The sequence below is a fragment of the Salmo trutta genome, chromosome 25 (assembly GCF_901001165.1).
Source record: "Salmo trutta chromosome 25, fSalTru1.1, whole genome shotgun sequence".
In the NCBI taxonomy this organism is placed as follows: domain Eukaryota; kingdom Metazoa; phylum Chordata; class Actinopteri; order Salmoniformes; family Salmonidae; genus Salmo; species Salmo trutta.
Window position 1 is genome coordinate 37,765,519 of NC_042981.1, and position 19,922 is coordinate 37,785,440.

Sequence of the window (19,922 nt, forward strand, 5' to 3'; positions counted from 1 at the left end):
AGACAGAGAGGAGAGGGGCGAGAGGGGAGGGGAGGGTAGGGCAGTGGTGTAGAGGGAGGAGTCAGGGCCTTACCTTGCTCTGAGTCCTGGCTCTGGTTCTGTGGGGGCGTGGTGGGGGGGGAGGGGCGAGGCAGAGTCCGGCTGAACTGGGGCGAGGTGATGAAGATGTCCTGCTGGCTCTCCCAGCGACTCTGGAGGAGAGAAGAGAGAAAAGAACAGCAGAAAGAGAGCGAGAGAACGGGCGGAGGGGGAGAGAGAATTAAAAGATGTGGGGATTAATCCATGTACTTTGGGCTCTGGAGTTGTTCACTTTGAACACTAACAGTTGTATAGCTCCAACAGGGTTGTATAATCACCTTGTTTTCCAGATTGCAGGTAGAGGACAGGTCCTGTCTGCTGCCAGAGAGCTGAACAAGAGAAAGAGAGGAAGGAAGGAAGAAAAAAATGTAATTAGGCAGACATCTGCTGCCTAAACCTATTAAATAAATCAATATAGCAAGGACCCAGTACCCCAACAGACATGACTTTTGTAGAGAGAATGTGCCATTTACCCTGTGTACACTGGGGGAGCTGAGACTGCGTCTGTTGCCTTTCCCTTTGCCTGCCAGGTGCTCCTTCACCGCCACCTCCTATACACACACACGATAAAACACAGTCAAAACCAGGAAGATGCAATAGCAGCAACAGTACTGAATTGTCCTGCGATGGACCAACAGAAATGTTAAGTGTTATGTAGATGGTCCTAGTGTGTAGTGGGGATGGGCTCGAGTACTCCATTCAAGGATTCTATTGGTTTACTAATAATTGAATACAAGTACTTGAAATGTGCAAATTCAACTATTTAGCACTGAAAAAAAATGTCAAACTCAACCCAGACATTGAACACAGTCCATCCTCAGTGTGTAAGTGTGTAGTGACCTGTCGTAGTCGGTCCAGAGTGAGGATGTTCTCCACAGCCAGGACACTGCGGAGGTATTTCTCGATGGCCGCCTCGTTGTCGGCCGACTTGGGGTTCTCGGCGCTGGCAGCTAGACGAGCCAACATCTCCCTGTCCTCTGAACCCTGGGCGTCCTGAGAGAGACGGGAGAGAGAGACCGGGGAGTTAGTAGAGCTGCCAAAAAGACGCAGGACCTCAATTGCTAAAATATTTGTCCACTCCTAATCTCCTCCCCTTCATCGGCACTGGTCGGCTCAGTTGGTAGAGCATGGTGCTTGCAACACCAGAAGTGTGGGTTCGATTCCCGGGACCACCCCTTCGTAAGATGTACGCACACATGGCTAAATGGCATAGATTGTTATTATACGGTATTAAAATACATTACTTGACAGAGGAAAACAATATGGTGGAAGCCAAGGGCATCATTAGCTCCGTGCAATGAAGGAGAAAGCGAGGAGAGCACAGATTTTTAAACAGCTGAGAGCTATAGTGATTGTAGTAAGTTAGTACAAAAAAAGAGCCATGGTAACTGATTATAAATCACAACATTTCCTGTGTCCCTCGTGTATGGCTCACCCCGGGGATGTTGGAGACCACCTCGAAGGTGACCCCGCAGCCGGGGATGGTGGAGCGCGTGGACATCCTCTTCAGGAGGTTCTGGGCGAAGCCCTGTCTGCCCGGGTTCAGGTTGACGCAGATCCGTTTCCTCAGCACCAGCTGCATGTCTGCCGGATGGCTGAGCTGCACCACGCAGCGCACCGTCAGATACACCCTCTGCTCTGGCCACGCTCCGCCGCGGCTCAGCTGGGGACACTCGTGCACTGTGGAGTCCCATGACGCCTCAGCTTTTACCTAGTGGAGAGGGGATGGGGAGGAGCAGGGTTGTGTTCATCAGGGATCATATGGTTGAGAGCCGACAAACAGAGAGGGCTTACTTGGACTTTCCCAATGAAAAACGTTTTTGGTTTTCCGTTGCAAAAAAAATGACACGGTGTGCCATAATGAATAGGACCCGGTGTCTACCTCTCCATCATAGTGTTTGACGATCTGCAGGTCGAAGAAGTCGTCCTCATCCTCTCCGCTCAGAGTGGCGTCCCAACCGCCTGCCTCCGGGACCTCCAATGCCTCCTGAGAACTGAAATCATCCGCTAGAGAGAGCGAGGGGGGGAGAGAGCAAGAGGGAGAGAGAGAGAGAGAACGAGAAAAGAGAGGGTAAGTGAAAGACACGCGGTGCTAGATGAATGAAAGTGATGTTTTCAATGATTGAGGTAATGTTACTCTAGAACAGTCAGAAGAGAGAGAACGAAGAAAAGAAGAGTAGAGAAAGAACTTACCACTAAGGTCCAGGAAAAGCACAGGGGTATGGGTCTCCATTCCAGGTAGGGGGACCCTGGAGAAACAAAGAAACATGACCAAAGACACTTGTTGAATAATATGGACATTTCCCATAGGAAAACTGTTTGATCCTTCTACATCTCCATCTATATCCATCTCTCTTGCAAACGCGCACACTCACACACACTCCCTGTCTCTCTCACCACTCTGCGGGAGCTCCGGGGATGCCGCTGCCGGCTGAAGGCACCATTACCGCGTTCCTCTCCTCGGTCAGAGTCAGACGCCATTCCAAAAGCTGGGCCTCCCTCTCCATATCCTCCTCGGTCTTTTCTGTTGAGGGAGCGCAACAATGTCAATGTCTTTCTTCCTCAATGCCACACAGATGTGTAGGCAATCAGAGGAAGGTGTTTTCTGCCACCACTTCCTCATTTCCTGTGCCCTTTGACCTGCCGCCCAAACTTATACAGTACTTCCTCCACTACACATTGACTGTTGTGTGTGTGTTACCTGGCTTGCTGACCAAGGTCTGAAGGTGTTGGTCCAGGTACTCCTGTCTCTTGGTGAGAGCCGTCAGCCACTGGTGACGCAGACGCTCCAGATCACGCTCCTATTGGACAGAACACATACCAACCAATCAGACAGAGCACCAGAAGCCATCATTGAGTCGTCCCGCTATCTGTCTCTCAGTAGAGATAATCTAATGTTATTTACCTGATAGCTGTCCATCTCATCGCCCTCCACCTGTGAGACAAACAACAAAATACACAATAGTATTAGTCCAAAACACTTTCGTAAATGGCAGCCATTTCTTTCTTCCAGTATAGTAATGTATGTGTATACAGTACCACTCAAAAGTTTGGACACAGCTACTCATTCAAGGATTTTATTTATTTGTTACTATTTTCTACATTGTAGAATTAATAGTGAAGACATCAGAACTATGAAATAACACATATCGAATCATGTAGTAACCAAAAAAGTGCGAAACAAATCAAAATAGATTTTAGATTCTTCAAAGTAGTCACCCTTTATGACAGCTTTGCACACTCTTGGCATTCTCTCAATCAGCTTCACCTGGAATGCTTTTCCAACAGTCTTGAAGGAGTTCCCACATATGCTGAGCACTTGTTTGTCACTTTTTCTTCACTCTGCGGTCCAACTCATCCCAAACCATCTCAATTGGGTTGAGGTCGGGTGATTGTGTAGTTCAGGTCATTTGTTGCAGCACTCCATCACTCTTCTTGGTCAAATAGCCCTTACACAGACTGGAGGTGCATTGGGTCATTTTCCTGTTGAAAAACAAATGATAGTCCCACTAAGCGCAAACCAGATGGGATGGAGTATCGCTGCAGAATGCTGTGGCGGTTGGAACCAAAAAAAAATCACATTTGGAATCATCAGACCAAAGGACAGATTTCCACCAGTCTAATATCCATTGCTCGTGTTTCTTGTTATTTCTTTCTTCTTATTATTAGTGTCCTTTAGTAGTGGTTTCTTTGCAGCAATTCGACCATGAAGGGCTGATTCACACAGTCTCTGAACAGTTGATGTTGAGATGTGTCTGTTACTTGAACACTGTGAAGCGTTTAAATGGGCTGCAATTTCTGAGGCTGGTAACTATAATGAACTTATCCTCTGCAGCAGAGGTAACTCTGGGTCTTCCTTTCCTGTGGCGGTCCTCATGAGAGCCAGTTTCATCATAGATCTTGATTGTTTTTGCGACTGCACTTGAAGAAGCTTTCAAACTATTAGAAATTTTCCGGATTGACTGACCTTCATGTCTTAAAGTAATGATGGTCTGTCGTTTCTCTTTGTCTTTACTATTATTCTGCAATGTAGAAAATAGTAAAAAATAAATAAAACCCTGGAATGAGTAATTGTGTCCAAACTTTTGATCGGTACTGTATGTATGTGTGTTCGTGTGTTACCTGTATGGGTTCGTTGCTGGCCTTGGCCTGGTGGGTCTGTCTGATCTCCACACAGCCCACTGACACGGCCAGCAGCACCTCAGCTATCAGGGGCATGGTGCCGCTATCCTGCACGGACCTCACCTCCACCTGCAGACGCCTTGACTGGCCCTGTGGGTGGGGGTGAAGGAGAGGGATAGAGGGAAGAAGAGATTAGATATGAAGTTGTAACGTCAGTCACCTGTTCCCATCCTGTACAATGGATTAAAGTGAGCTCCTTTCTACCTCAAATTAGTCCTTTTGGCCATTTTTTTTGGTAAGCCCCTTTCCATGACATGCCTTTGGACTGGCCCTGAGTGACACTCATGGCATCAACAGAATATAGAACAGTGGGGAGAAAGTTGCTTGTCCATTTCAATGGTAGATGTACAGTGCCTTATTGCACATTTTGTTGTTACAGCCTGAATTCAAAATGGATTAAATATTTTATTTTCTTACCCATCTACACACAATACCCCAACATGTTTTCAAAAAGGTTAGCAAATTTATTGAAAATAAAATACAGAAATATCTCATTTACATGATGTATTCACACCCCTGAGTCAATACTTTGTAGAAGCAGCGATTACAGCTGTGAGTCTTTCTGGGTAAGTCTCTAAGAGCTTTCCCCACCTTGATTGTGCAACATTTCCCCATAATTATTTTCAAAATTCTTTAAGCTCTGTCAAATTGGTTGTTGATCATTGCTAGACAACTATTTTCAGGTCTTGCCATAGATTTTCAAGTAGATTTAAGTCAGAACTAACTCGGCCACTCAGGAACATTCACCCTCTTCTTGGTAAGCAATTCCAGTGTATATTTGGCCTTGTGTTTTAGGTTATTGTCCTGCTGAAAGGTGAATTCATCTTTCAGTGTCTGGTGGAAAGCAGACTGAACCAGGTTATTCTCTAGGATTTTGCCTGTTCCTAGCTCCATTACGTTTCTTTTTAATCCTGAAAAACTCCCCAGTCCTTAACGATTATAAGCATACCCATAACATGATGCAGCCACCAGTATGCTTGAAAATATGGAGAGTGGTACTCAGCAATGTGTTATATTGGATTTGCCCCAAACATAACACTTTGTATTCAGACAAAAAGTGAATTGCTTTGCAACATTTTTTGCAGTATTACTTTAGTGCCCTGTTGCAAACAGGACACATGTTTTGGAATATTTTTATTCTGTACAGTCTTCCTTATTTTCACTCTGTCAATTAGGTGAGTTAGGAAGGATGTCTGTATCTTTGTAGTGACTGAGTGAATTGATACACCATCCAAAGTGTAATTAAATAACTTCACCATTTTCAAAGGGATATTTCATGTCTGCTTTTTTAAATATTTACCCATCTACCAATAGGTGCTCTTCTTTGCGAAGCATTGGGAAAACCTCCCTGGTCTTTGAATCGGTTTGAAATTCACTGCTCAACTGGGGTGCAGAGATTAGGCAGTCATTCAAAAATCATGATAAACACTATTAGTGCACAGAGTGCAATAGTGTTTTTTTTGCAATTGATTATTTGACTTGATAAGCAAATCTTTACCTGAACTTTTTTAAGTTTGCTATAACAAAGGGCTTGTGAATACTTACTGATTCAAGACATGTCAGCTTTTCATTTTTAATTAATTGTAAAAATAAAATAAAAAACGTACAACTTAATTCCACTTTGACATTATGGGGTTGGCGAGTGACAACATTTTTTCAATTTAATCCATTTTAAATTCAGTCTATAACACAACAACATTTGGAAGATGTCAAGGGGTGTGAATAATTTCTGAAGGCACTGTATGAAATGCTATTTTCTGAGGTAAGAACAACTTGGAATTGCTGATTAAACAGAAAAATAAAGATATTTACTTAAAATTGCGTTGACAGGGGGAAAAAAATTATCTTGTTTTAGATGGGGTTTTGAATAGATATTAACTAAATTACACCATTACATTGGCAGGAGAAAATGAGGAGAAATTGCGCACACACAGATAACACCTACCTGTCGTAGTTGGAAAATGCCTCCGGTGCGTACGTCTCTGGCAGGTATGACCTCTACAGGCATGAAGTCTCCGTTCTCGTTGATCTCCAACACCTGGATCCACATCTCCAGACGACGGGTTACCTCACTCCACCTGCAGGTGGAGACAGACACAGGACATAATATGTAATTTACAAGGTTGCTATTTTGTAGTAATGGAACCTCTGGTATATGTGTTGGTGTCACTTTGTGCTGTATCACTCTGTGTGTGTGTGTGTGTGTGTGTGTGTGTGTGTGTGTGTGTGTGTGTGTGTGTGTGTGTGTGTGTGTGTACTTGTCCCGTAGTATGCGTACCTGTCTTGTAGCCACTATGTGTGGGTGTAGTGTGTCTGTACTGTGTACCTGTCCTGTGTGTGTGTGTGTATAGCTGACCCCGTACAGTGTACCATATACCCATACCTTGGGTGTGTGTGTGTACATGTCCCGTAGTGTGTGTGTACCTGTCCCGTAGTGTGCGTGTCTTGGCCTGTATAATGCTGAGGTCCCAGAGGGCAGGGTTCCTGCCGGAGTCTGCTTGTCTGTGTCCGTACACCTCGATGGCCAATGCCCCCTCTGTCAGATACTCTATAAACTCTTCTGTTACTGCCACACCTAGCTCCTAATATATATATATATAAATGAGAGAGAGAGATATAAAGAGAGAGAGATATATATAAAGAGAGAGAGAGATAGAGGGAAAGAAAAACAGCATTTGAAAGGGCAGAAATAATAGCATAGAACACCACTGAAAGAACATAGATAAGTTAGCATTACATTAACACACTATGGCAGAACGATACACATGCTGTAAGGAGATAGGAAGGGTTGGGGTTAAACCAGACTGAATGCTGCGTTCACCACTAGTTTAACCAGGCTACCTGTTTCATCCTGAGCTACATAAGCTATCTGCAACATGACTGAAATGTAAATGTCTTTTATGTCCTGTTGGACTGTTCAACATTGTTGCTTTGGCAATACAAGTACTTTTAATTGAATGTCATACCTTGCAGCTGTCGAAAACCACCATGCAGTGCGGTTCCTTGCTGCTGGGGGACGAGGCGGAGGGGTCCACCTCTGGGGCCACGATGACGGGTTCCGCCTGGTCCCAGAACGAGTACTGGCAGAACACATAATTGGACAGGTACTGGGGGAGACCTGTCGCCTGCAGGATCTTGATCTGGAGGAGAGGAAAGGGGGGGGGGGGGGGGGGTTGATTAAATAGGATTCAAGAGAGAACAAGCAAATGATATTGCAGACCTGCCAACCTTGTCCAACTTTTTAGAGTACCAGACGCGCGCGGCAAATTGGAGATTCAACTCGCGCGCAGGCTGTTTGTGAGTCTGATCGCAATTATAAAATTGTACCAAATCTAGTCTATAAAAGGTTGGAGTGCTATCTTTCTTGACAGCATTCCATTTACACATATGGTAAAAGTCACTAACAAAATTGTAATGACAAAGAACACACAAAGGGCCTTTAATAAAATTTAAAAAATCCAATAAACAAATAATAAAAGTTATTTATTTAGGTACAAAATGTACAAACGTCTTATCCATAATAAAACAATTTTAAACTATGATATGATAAGAACAAATGTTTGAAGAAGAGCATCAGTATCAAATAAACATGTTACCCATAATACAAAGGAAAAAGCTATGATAGGAAACAGTGTGTGAGAACAAATCTTCTGGAGACAGATTTGCCTGGTAGCTAGCAGATTTAGCCTTACGCAGCAGAGCATCAGGGTAGACTTCTCTGTGGCAAACAGTTCCCCTGGCAATCGTTGAAACCTACTAGGTAACGAGGGCACTCAGCATGTCTGTACTGAGGGAGCTTTTTGTGATGTGGATCATAATCAGGTTGCGTGATCCTCGTAATGTTACGTGGAAATTACAACTAATGGAACGCAGAATTAGATGTATATCACACTCGCACAAATGAGACCGGTTATTTTTTGTATTTGCGTTTCATTTCTTTCAGTAGGAAATGTGAGTGAACTGCTGTCACTTTAGAGCCCACTGAATGTCCATCTTATGTTCGCTAACGTTAGCTTGAAACCATTAGTGTTTACCTTTCCACAATCCTTACATGTCTGTGTGTCGCAGCTCGAGAATCGGGATGTTAAGATTTACTCTGTCGATTTATTTTTATTAAAATGTTTAAAAAAAACATTTAAAAAAACTAAATCAGGCCCTATTCATTTCTGCATACTTTTAACTCGGATCTCGTACCTGCTTACATGGACAGAGAATTGCGTAGTTGGTACGGAAAACTCGTGCATGTTAGCAGGTCTGATATTGCTTTCCCTTTATTGAGAGCCAGAAGAGCCATATAAAAATAGGGACTTTTCTGCGTGTGTGTACGAGTGTCTCCCTATCCGAAATAGACTCACCATGCAGACCAGTTTCCTCTCTTGCACCTCTCCATCAGGGCTGGCCTCGTTGTCCTCTCCTCCAGCCATGCTGTCCTCAACCCCCCCCGCCACTCTCACCACCTCAACGTGTAACCTCCCAACCACCTACAAGAAAACCAACGGCACGGGAGAAATCATTTCATAACACGGGGAGTTTTCTGTGCTGCATCGTCACTGTTCCACAATATGAGGCTTCGTTTAAGCACAACACCAAGACGCCTTGTTCCTTCAAACAATCGACTCAGGGCAGTCATCAAGCTAGACAACTATTTGTTTTATCAGGTTACTGCTGCTGGGCTGGAACACAAGAGTTGGACATCACTAGTTGAGAAACAGGGTCGTATTCATTCGGCGACTAACGGAATAAACGGACTGAAACAAGGAGGAACTACCTTGACTTGTCCAATGAGAAATGCTCATTTTCGAATTCCGTTGCAAAAACACTTCGTTACACTGTGCCTAATGAACACGACCCTGGTGTTATGTAGCACTTAAAGCCTCTCTACCTCCCCCTTCTGGTTGATGATGGGTACTGCGTACTGCAGCTTGACGTCGTAGAACAGACAGGACAGGAAGACGTTGGCCACGCCTATCAGACTGTGATTCTCCTGCTCGTCAAAGAACGGGTCGGCACGCTTAAAGTAGGAACGCATCACCTGCAGATGACAGAGCGAGAGAGAGGGGAGAGAAATGAGCGATCCCAAATAGAGCCCTTCCACTTCACATAGCACTTGTGTATATCTGAATGGCCTAGAAACAATTACTACTAAATGCACTCCATTTGGATATCACGTTGTCGAAAACAATGATTTGTCTCTCAGGGTTCATCTTCGTTGTAGTCCAAGTTCTCTCCCCACCACACACTCCATCAACACTGACACTGGCCTGGCTTGAAGGTTTACCACGAACACACAAATCAAATCAAATTTTATTGGTCACATACACATGGTTAGCAGATGTTATTGCGGGTGTAGCGAAATTCTTGTGCTTCTAGTTCCGACCATGCAGTAATATCTAACAAGTAATCTAACAATTTCACAACAACTACCTTTTACACACACAAGTGTAAAGGAATGAATAAGAATATGTACATATAAATATATGGATGAGCGATGGCTGAACGGCATAGGCAAAATGCAGCAAATGGTATAGACTACAGTATATACATATGAGATGAGTAATGTAGGGTATGTAAACATTATATAAAGTGGCACTGAATAAAGTGACAAGTGATACATTTATTACATCCAATTTTATATTATTAAAGTGGCTAGAGATTTGAGTCAGTATGTTGGCAGCAGCCACTCAATGTTAGTGACGGCTGTTTAACAGTCTGATGGCCTTGAGATAGAAGCTGTTTTTCAGTCTCTCGGTCCCAGCTTTGATCCACCTGTACTGACCTCGCCTTCTGGATGATAGCAGGGTGAACAGGCAGTGGCTCGGGTGGTTGTTGTCCTTGATGATCTTTTTTGCCTTCCTGTCACATCGGGTGGTGTAGATGTCCTGGAGGGCAGGTAGTTTGCCCCCGGTGATGCGTTGTGCAGACCTCACTACCCTCTGGAGAGCCTTACGGTTGTGGGCGGAGCAGTTGCCATACCAGGCAGTGATACAGCCCGACAGGATGCTCTCGATTGTGCATCTGTAAAAGTTTGTCGTTGATTTTGGTGACAAGCCAAATTTCTTCAGCCTCCTGAGGTTGAAGAGGCGCTGTTGCGCCTTCTTCACCACGCTGTCTGTGTGGCTGGACCATTTCAGTTTGTCCGTGATGTGTACGCCGAGGGAACTTAAAACGTTCCACCTTCTCCACTACTGTCCCATCGATGTGGATAAGGGGGTGCTCCCTCTGCTGTTTCCTGAAGTCCACGATCAACTCCTTTGTTTTGTTGACGTTGAGTGTGAGGTTATTTTCCTGACAACACACTCCGAGGGCCCTCAGCTCCTCCCTGTAGGCCGTCTCGTCATTGTTGGTAATCAAGCTTACCACTGTAGTGTCGTCTGCAAACTTGATGATTGAGTTGGAGGCGTGCATGGCTACGCAGTCATGGGTGAACAAGGAGTACAGGAGAGGGCTGAGAACGCACCCTTGTGGGGCCCCAGTGTTGAGGATCAGTGGGGTGGAGATGTTGTTTCCTACCCTCACCACCTGGGGGCATCCCGTCAGAAAGTACAGGACCCAGTTGCACAGGGCGGGGTCGAGACCCAGGGTCTCGAGCTTAATGACGAGTTTGGAGGGTACTATGGTGTTAAATGCTGAGCTGTAGTCAATGAACAGCATTCTTACATAGGTATTCCTCTTGTCCAGATGGGTTAGGGCAGTGTGCAGTGTGATTGCGATTGCGTTGTCTGTGGACCTATTAGGGCGGTAAGCAAATTGGAGTGGGTCTAGGGTGTCAGGTAGGGTGGAGGTGATATGATCCTTGACTAGTCTCTCAAAGCACTTCATGATGACGGAAGTGAGTGCTACAGGGCGATAGTCGTTTAGCTCAGTTACCTTAGCTTTCTTGGGAACAGGAACAATAGTGGCCCTCTTGAAGCATGTGGGAACAGCAGACTGGGATATGGATTGATTGAATATGTCCAAAAACACACCAGCCAGCTGGTCTGCGCATGCTCTAAGGACGCGGCTAGGGATGCCGTCTGGACCGGCAGCCTTGCGAGGGTTAACACATTTAAATGTTTTACTCATGTTGGCTGCGGTGAAGGAGAGCCCGCAGGTTTTGGTAGCGGGCCGTGTCGGTGGCACTGTATTGTCCTCAAAGCGAGCAAAGAAGTTGTTTAGTTTGTCTGGGAGCAAGAAGACATCGGGGTCGGCCACGGGGCTGGTTTTCTTTTTGTAGTCCGTGATTGACCCTAGACCCTGCCACATACCTCTTGTGTCTGAGCCTTTGAATTGTGACTCTACTTTGTCTCTATACTGACGCTTAGCTTGTTTGATTGCCTTGCGGAGGGAATAGCTACACTGTTTGTATTCGGTCATGTTTCCGGTCACCTTGCTCTGATTAAAAGCAGTGGTTCGCGCTTTCAGTTTTGCGCGAATGCTGCCATCAATCCACGGTTTCTGGTTGGGGAAGGTTTTAATAGTCGCCGTGGGTACAACATCATCGATGCACTTGCTAATAAACTTGCTCACCGAATCAGCGTATACATCAATGTTGTTGTTCGACGCTATCCGGAACATATCCCAGTCCACGTGATCAAAGCAATCTTGAAGCGTGGAATCAGATTGGACGGACCAGCGTTGAACAGACCTGAGCACGGGCGTTTCTTGTTTTAGTTTCTGTCTATAGGCTGGAAGCAACAATATAGAGTCGTGGTCAGATTTGCCGAAAGGAGGGCGAGGGAGGGCTTTGTGTGCATCGCGGATCATCCAGAATTTTGCCAGCCCGGGTCGCGCATTCGATATGCTGATAAAATTTAAGGAGCCTTGTTTTCAGATTAGCTTTGTTAAAATCCCCAGCTACAATAAATGCAGCCTCAGGATATGTGGTTTCCAGTTTACATAGAGTACAATGAAGTTCTTTCAGGGCCGTCGAGGTGTCTGCTTGGGGGGGATATACACGACTGTGATTATAATCGAAGAGAATTCTCTTGGTAGATAATGCGGTCGGCATTTGATTGTAAGGAATTCTAGATCAGGGGAACAAAAGGACTTGAGTTCTTGTATGTTGTTATGATTACACCATGAGTCGTTAATCATAAGCCATACACCCCCGCCCTTCTTCTTACCAGAGAGATGTTTGTTTCTGTCGGCGCGATGCGTGAAGAAACCAGGTGGCTGTACCGACTCTAACGTATCCCAAGTGAGCCATGTTTCCGTGAAACAGAGAATGTTACAATCTCTGATGTCTCTCTGGAAGGCAACCCTTGCTCGGATTTCGTCTACCTTGTTGTCAAGAGACTGGACATGGGCGAGTAGTATACTCGGGAGCGGTGGGCGATGTGCCCGTCTACGGAGCCTGACCAGAAGACCGCTCCTTCTGCGGCGCCGTTGTTTTGGGTCACCTGCTGAGATCCGATCCATTGTTCTGGGTGGTGGACCAAACAGAGGATCCGCTTCGGGAAAGTCGTATTCCTGGTCATAATGTTGGTAAGTTGACGTTGCTCCTATATCCAATAGTTCCTCCTGGCTGTATGTAATAAGACTTAAGATTTCCTGGGGTAACAGTGTAAGAAATAATACATAAAAAAAACTAAATACTGCAGTTTCCTAAGAACGCGAACACACTCATGACCACACACACACACACACACACACACACACACACACACACACACACACACACACACACACACACACACACACACACACACACACACACACACACGAGTCATTTGAACTCACAGGGTTGTCGTCGTCGTAGTCCTTCCACTCCTGGTACAGTTCTCTCATGTCCACCATTCTGTTCTCCATCTTCTCCAGAGCCCAGATCTGTTTCCCTTTCCCCTTACGCCTCACCTGCACCGCAGGCTCACTCAGCACTGCATCACGCTATGAGGAGGGAGAAACAGCGAGGGGGCTGGGGGTTAGATGTGTGTTTATGTGAGTGTGAGAGTGAGTGTGAGAGAGAAGATATACATAGTACCAGGTGTGTGTGTTAATGCTCATGTGTGTGTACCTTGCGGTTGGCATTGAGGTTAGCAGCAGGTATCTGCAAGGTGACTCTGTACTCGGTGCGTTTGTCCAGCTCCTCTGCTATGAAGCCAGCCTCCTGCACCAGCAGGTTAGCTCTCACTATCTGCTCCCTCAGCTTACGTAGGCTCCGGGTCAACACTGCCTCTCTGAGGGGGAGAGCATCATCATTTTCAAATCACACACACACACACACACACACACGTCAACACTACCTCTACAGAATGGAGACTAACATCACCACCACAACGGTCAATATCACTGACAATAACACTCATTTACAGACATTCCCACCCTCCCTCCCCCACCACTCACCTCTCCTCGCTCCACTGCCTCAGCCTGCTCTGTGCACTAGGTGAGTTGGACATGCCTCCCATGCTGAGTCTCTCCAGGCTGCGGTAGTGGGGCTGTCCCGGCCTGTCGGCCTGGCCCTGTGATTGGCTGGGGGCCGTGCCAGCCTGTCCTACAGACTGTCTGTCCGGGTGGAGCCGTCTCCTCAGCTGTTGCAGCTCCTGTTCATACATCAGCCTCTGTCTCTCCAGCGCCGAGCGTTTCTCCTCCTCGTGCTGCCTCTCTAGGGACTGGAGCACCGCCTGCATGGGGTCTGAAGGTGACGGACAGGGGCGAGAGTCAATCAGGAACGGGGTTTTTGGATGAGCAACCAATCGTGATTGCGATGTGACGGCAGTAGTTGCGTAGTCAATCAGTGATTATCGACACATTTGTTTCTGAGGGCGTTTATATTTCTCCTTTCCCTCCATTCTCATTGTTGTTTACAATGACCTGTGTGTGAGTGTGTGTGTGTGTACTCACCATTGTTGCCCAGGGCCTTCATCATGACCTCTGTCTGGGCGAACTCGTAGGAGAAAGAGACCTCGGAGGACCCCTCACTGTTGGTGTCTCCGTCCCCCTCCAGCTGTTCACTACTGCTACTGTTCTTCATCGGGCCCCCCTCACCCTCCTCTTCCTCACCGCCACCCCGCGACCGCCGCTTAGGCAAGTTGATCCTGTGGGGGAGAGAGGAGGGGAAGAGAGGGATGGGAGGAAAGAGAAAGGGAATGGTTTCAGTCCTACTCTTTCCAAAACGAGGACCAGTAGTTGAGCGAGACATTGTGATTCACAGTAGTCAGAACTGTCGGGTCACAGACAGACCTGAAGAAGTGGTTGTTGCCCCACAGGATGCGGTCTCCGTGGTGGAGCCGCTGCGGGCTGGTGCAAGGAGAGCCGTTCACACACGTTCTGTAACGTAACAACAAGTTCCACAATATAAAAACAACGTGTAACCATGACATAAGACACATTCAGCAAAAGCGACATAATAAAATGCGTAAGAACATATTTACTGTTGTTTTTATTGATTCTATGGAACCAAGGACTCCCTGGAAAACATTGCCAAATGTTACTGAGTGGACTATCCTGGCAAAAAAAGATCTAATAATAATTAATTCATGATCCAGTTACTTCATTCAATTCTTACGGGGCCTTGAGGCAACATGACATCACCATCATCTGAAAGCAGGAGATCAGACTTGAGGCTAGAGGTGTGTGTGTGTTTGTGCAGTCATAGAGTGGGTGACTAGAGGCTAGAGAGAGGTGGGACCAAGTCACTATTATTTGAATCACAAGCAAGTCTCAAGTTGAGTCACAAGTAGAACGGGTCGAGTCTCGAGTCAAGTCCAAGTCGTGCATTTCTAAGAGCGAGTCAAGTTGAGTCAAGTTTTTTCAAGTCAAGTAATTTTATTTTTTTTAAATAATCTACAAATCGAGACCTTAGGACTATTAAGGTTCCATCTGACATTTTTGTAAAAAATGACTTAGTCACAAATAATAGACAAACCATCGCCCAGACAGATGGTTCTTCGTATATCTGTGAAGTTAGATTTTTGAAAAATAAATGTTTTGTTAAAAAAAAAAGAATGAAAAACTAGAAAGTTCTATCTGCATAAACCCATTTGAACTATAAGGTTATATCTGCAATCCAATCACATGACTGAATAAATACAGACGGACCAATCAGAACACATCTTTGCCAACTCCCTCTAAGTATGGTCTAGCTAGTCTAGCCAGCAATAATGGCACGCGAGCAAAAAAAAACACTGTCAGAAATCTTAAAATAAATGATGTTGTCACATCGTTGTTCAGCGATGACAATAGTTTGTCTAATGACCATAATACATGTCTTAATGTATTTGATGTGTTCTGACTATCCTGGTAAAATATTCTTAAAAACTGAACATTGTCTAATTCAGAAGTGCCAGATAGCACCTTGACATTTCAGATCCATAAGGTTCTATCTGGGATTGCAACCCCCTACAAAAATGGATTTACAAATGTCTCAGGATGCTGATACTTTAGGTAAGTGAGGACCTTAATGGGTTATGGATGAAGAATTCACTACAAAACAGTTCTGAGATCTGGGATGTGAAAACTTTCATGTTCAAAATCTCAGAACTTTGCTTTGTGCAGATAGAACCTTATAGTCCCAAGGCCACCAAATCTTTGTCTATTTATTGAGGCCACCAGACAGCCGTATTCATTATTTTGTCTAAAACACATTTTGATTATGTAATAATACATTTTAAAAACATAATTCTAAATGCAAGCTTCATAAGTCAATTATCAATTTTAAGCAACTCTGGGATACCAAAAGAACAGTAGGCATATCCTAGTAATTGTTGATTGATGCCCCATTGCTGTTGAGCTGGCAAAGTAAAGAGTTAATATTTTTGATCACCAAACCATTTTTGGAGCTGCATATTTATGGAAATCCTCTCTCCCTACAAGTTGACGTTTGCGCTGCACCCGATCCTATAGCTGTACAGCAAATCAGCGCTCTGTTCACTAGCTTCGTGTTTCTCAAACTTTTTGACCCCCCCCCCCCCAAAGGAGTGGTTCAAAGCTTGCGACCCCCGCGCACGCACATGGTGAACACGTGCGCACAATCGCAATGCAAATGTAGCCCGTCATTACAGCCATAAACGGTGATGCATTTTCAAAATGCAAGATACAGAAATAAACTACGTTTTACAACTGCATTTTGAGCTGAAAATCATTCATGTTAGAAGTCAACATCAACTAGGGATATCATGTCACATTGTCACTTCTCTGGAGTCCAGACCAAGCAGGATCATACAGTCTACCTGTATGCAGCGGAGGTTGCAGGATCGGATGGAAAGCATGGTCTGTAGCTTTTTTCTTCCTCACAAATATCGTAATTAATTCGCCATTAATAGCTAAGTGTTCAAGGTAGTGTGATGTTCCAGCTATCTTTAGACATATAGCCAGTACCACCACTGAGGTATAGTGGTGGTACTTTTTCCACCCTGCACTGTGAATGTTTATACGGTGTGTTCAATAAAGACATGAAAACGTATAATTGTTTGTGTGTTATTAGTTTAAGCAGACTGTGTTTGTCTATTGTTGTGACTTCGATGAAGATCGGATCAAATTTTATGGCCAATTTATGCACAAATCCTGGTAATTCCAAAGGGTTCACATACTTTTTATTGCCAATGTAGGTAGGCAGGCTACTCTGTTTTTGCCAGGCAATACCGGAGAAAATTAAACAAGCTCTTTCTGGGTTACTAATCTGGATATATGACCCACCTTTGCGTGCCACTGCTGATGACTGGTCATTGGTCAACAGTCAAGACGTGCAATTTATTGGTTCTGAAACAGATGTTTTTTAAACAAAATTGTGTGCAATGCCGTAGGCCTGTGCGTTTCACTAGCCAATCTTTTTTGTTGTTGCAAGTGTGATATGGTCTCTGGCTGCGTGGAGAGTAGCCTAATCCACTGAAACTCGGTGCCACAAAATGAGCGACAAAACGTTACAAATCCTGGCCAGATAATTTCAGTCTCAAGTCAAAGTCATGTCCCAAGTCTTGAGGCCGCAAGTCAAAATCAAGTCATTTTATTTTCTATCAAGTCGAGTCTCAAGTCATCAAATTTGTGACTCAAGTCAGACTCGAGTCCAAGACATGTGAATCAAGTCCACATCTCTGGCTAGAGATGTGTCGCAATAATGATGATGTCAAGAATGACGATTTCGATGGTGTGCATTGAGATGATGACTGCTGGTGTACTGTGACATTTTCTGCGGTGTGAGCTGGTGCTAGCGGGCAAAATTGGTAACAAGGACATTTTTTAAAACCAGATTTTGGTTCTGGAAAGGCGTCACCTCATCCAGGTTTGCCCCGTTGTGGATTATACTGACGAGGAGGATGATGGTTGAGATGAAGAGGAGTGTTCTATACGTACCGTGAGTTCCTGTGGGGAGTGAGGACCACCCATTGGTCAGTTGTGATGTTAATGATGCAGTGTTCAGCCTGAATACCCATCCCACACAGCTGGATGTCCTGAGAGTCTGCTGAACCAACCTTAGTGTGCTCCTACAGTACACAACAATACCATGTTACAATGGTGTGTGTGTGTGTGTGTGTGTGTTATTGATGAGGGTTTAGGGTCATGAAATATTGTGTGGGTCAACGGCGGGTGGGTGGCGGGCAGGTTGAATAAAAAGAATACAACACCATAAAATATCCAGAAATATATAATTATTGTGCAATTTATATCTATAGGCTACGTTGAAGTTTTTCGTTCATTATTTTAGGCTATCTGGCATCAGTGCGTAAGCCTAAGCTTTAGAACCTAACTGTACATGTGCCAATCAGCCCACACGCCAACTGCCAAAAGCTTTCGGGAACGAGCAGAAAAAGTTAGTCGATCCACGGAGGCACAAACGGCAATGTCGGAGTTTAATTCAATAAGAGGGTCGCGAAATGGAGAGTTGAAAATGAAGAGAAGGGAGGGGCAGAAAATTAATGTTTGGAAAAGTTTTGGTGATGTGGTAAAAGAGGATGATAGCAGTGCCGGCTATGTGATGTGTGATGACTGAAGCGCTATACAAATTTGGCAGTCACAAGACGGGGACTTCAAATAGGCCTATGGCAGGTCAAGGGAACTGTAGCCTACATTTTACATTTGAGTCATTTAGCAGACGCTCTTATCCAGAGAGACTTACAGTAGAGTGTTAAATGGAAACTGAAATCTGGACACTGACTGTAGGTCTATAACCTGTCACATAGCCTAATATAATATTTACTCCTGCAGAATTGAGCAGTCCTTGCAGTAAAATTACAACATTTAGTTTACATTTTTACTCTAAAACGAGTGGAGAAATGTGATTTATTTCTTTCATCATCTTGAGAGAATGCAAATGCACAGTTATCCAAATGCACACCTCTGTAGAGGTGGTATCTTCATTAGCATCATAAAAGCTGATAGTATTTCAACCACATAAAATATGCATCCAAGCTGATGAGTCGTTTTCTTCTCAGCTTTCATTTTGAAATTTTGTACAGAAAATGTTTTCCGTTTTTTTATTGCATTTTCTCCCCGGTCCCTAAATGTCATTGCTCCACGAAAGAAGCAGAGATGACAGAGAAAACTTTACCAATGTCAACTAGAGTGAAGTGTTCATTTTATCATTTATGACATTCTGGTGAGCAAGGGTTTATTTAGTCTTCTATGGCGACATAATGACAGAAGAGAAGCCTTGTGTATCTAATTATAGACAAGATGACTAACAAATAGCCTACCAAAATGTCGGAAATAAGCAGAAATATATCTAAATCAGGCAACAACAAAAAATCCTGCACCCTGTCAAAAAATCTTTCCGCTGTCTGACTGTAGCCTACAGCGCATTTTCTATATTAGCGTGTTATTTTATTTAACCTTTATTTAACTAGGCAAGTCAGTTAAGAACAAATTCTTATTTACAATGACTGCCTACCCCGGCCAAACCTGGACGACGCTGGGCCAATTGTGCGCCGCCCTACGGGACTCCCAATCACGGCCGGTTGTGATACAGCCTGGAATCAAACCAGGGTCTGTAGTGACGCCTCTAGCAATGAGATACAGTGCCTTAGACCGCTGCGCCACTCGGGAGCCCAAGTGTGGGTTAGGGTCAGGTACGGGTCTCAGATTTTCACTTTATCACATTTAGTCATGTGGATGGGTTATTAGCAATTGCGGGTGACCCTTGCTCCAGTAGTGTGTGTGTGTGTACCTTCAGGTAGTAGACCAGCAACTCATTGAGAGCGGGGTCAGCATTGAGGTTGACTAGAAAACACTTGTCTTCTCCCACTCTGATGCCAGACGACTGGAGAGAGATGCCCAGGGATTCCAACTGTTTCTGACGCTCCTACAGGACACACAACACAGGGAAACAATGCATCCATACTGGTTGTTTTAATAAGGGCACACAGAAGCAAAACATTTCAAAATGTTGTGCAACATAAAAACAAAAAAAGAAGCGTGTCTAATTGTACAATTTTAGAAAGTCCCTGTTTCACTCAGTTTCAGACCGTTTTCTTTTTTGTGCCTAGTGAGCACGACCCAGGACAGAAAGTACAAGTGTGTGTGTACCTGTGCGATCTCCTCCGTCTTGCGTAGTTTCTCCTCCCAGGTGACGGTCATCTCTTGGATGAGTTTCTCAGACTCCTCCAGCCTTTCCTTCAGCTCTGGGGCCTTCATAGACTGGCCAGGAGACAAGAAAAACACACTCTTATTTGTGTTCCCTCTCCCTGTCTCCCAGCAGACAAGATGTGGTGATGTCATTTGTAAACGGATGTTTCGGTTGAAAAAAAGTCTTC

At 44.7% G+C, this 19,922-nt stretch overlaps 1 protein-coding gene across 6 annotated transcripts in view; it reads right to left on the bottom strand.

The window, feature by feature from the left end:
- LOC115162520 (kinesin-like protein KIF13B) overlaps positions 1 to 19,922 on the bottom strand; it is an 80,183-nt gene that overhangs the window by 9,321 nt on the left and 50,940 nt on the right. For all 6 annotated transcript variants that reach the window (XM_029713891.1, XM_029713887.1, XM_029713889.1 and 3 more), the window contains exons 13-36: positions 19,696 to 19,806; positions 19,337 to 19,471; positions 17,527 to 17,657; positions 14,419 to 14,505; positions 14,080 to 14,273; positions 13,582 to 13,870; positions 13,253 to 13,415; positions 12,979 to 13,125; positions 9,143 to 9,292; positions 8,616 to 8,741; positions 7,227 to 7,400; positions 6,685 to 6,842; positions 6,206 to 6,338; positions 4,201 to 4,350; positions 2,984 to 3,013; positions 2,780 to 2,879; positions 2,476 to 2,602; positions 2,272 to 2,327; positions 1,961 to 2,085; positions 1,514 to 1,789; positions 919 to 1,071; positions 552 to 629; positions 357 to 407; positions 74 to 191 (exon numbers count right to left, since the gene is read on the bottom strand). In XM_029713891.1, the coding sequence (XP_029569751.1) occupies positions 74 to 191; positions 357 to 407; positions 552 to 629; positions 919 to 1,071; positions 1,514 to 1,789; positions 1,961 to 2,085; positions 2,272 to 2,327; positions 2,476 to 2,602; positions 2,780 to 2,879; positions 2,984 to 3,013; positions 4,201 to 4,350; positions 6,206 to 6,338; positions 6,685 to 6,842; positions 7,227 to 7,400; positions 8,616 to 8,741; positions 9,143 to 9,292; positions 12,979 to 13,125; positions 13,253 to 13,415; positions 13,582 to 13,870; positions 14,080 to 14,273; positions 14,419 to 14,505; positions 17,527 to 17,657; positions 19,337 to 19,471; positions 19,696 to 19,806 (3,262 nt within the window). The remainder of the gene's footprint in view (positions 1 to 73; positions 192 to 356; positions 408 to 551; positions 630 to 918; positions 1,072 to 1,513; positions 1,790 to 1,960; positions 2,086 to 2,271; positions 2,328 to 2,475; positions 2,603 to 2,779; positions 2,880 to 2,983; positions 3,014 to 4,200; positions 4,351 to 6,205; positions 6,339 to 6,684; positions 6,843 to 7,226; positions 7,401 to 8,615; positions 8,742 to 9,142; positions 9,293 to 12,978; positions 13,126 to 13,252; positions 13,416 to 13,581; positions 13,871 to 14,079; positions 14,274 to 14,418; positions 14,506 to 17,526; positions 17,658 to 19,336; positions 19,472 to 19,695; positions 19,807 to 19,922) is intronic.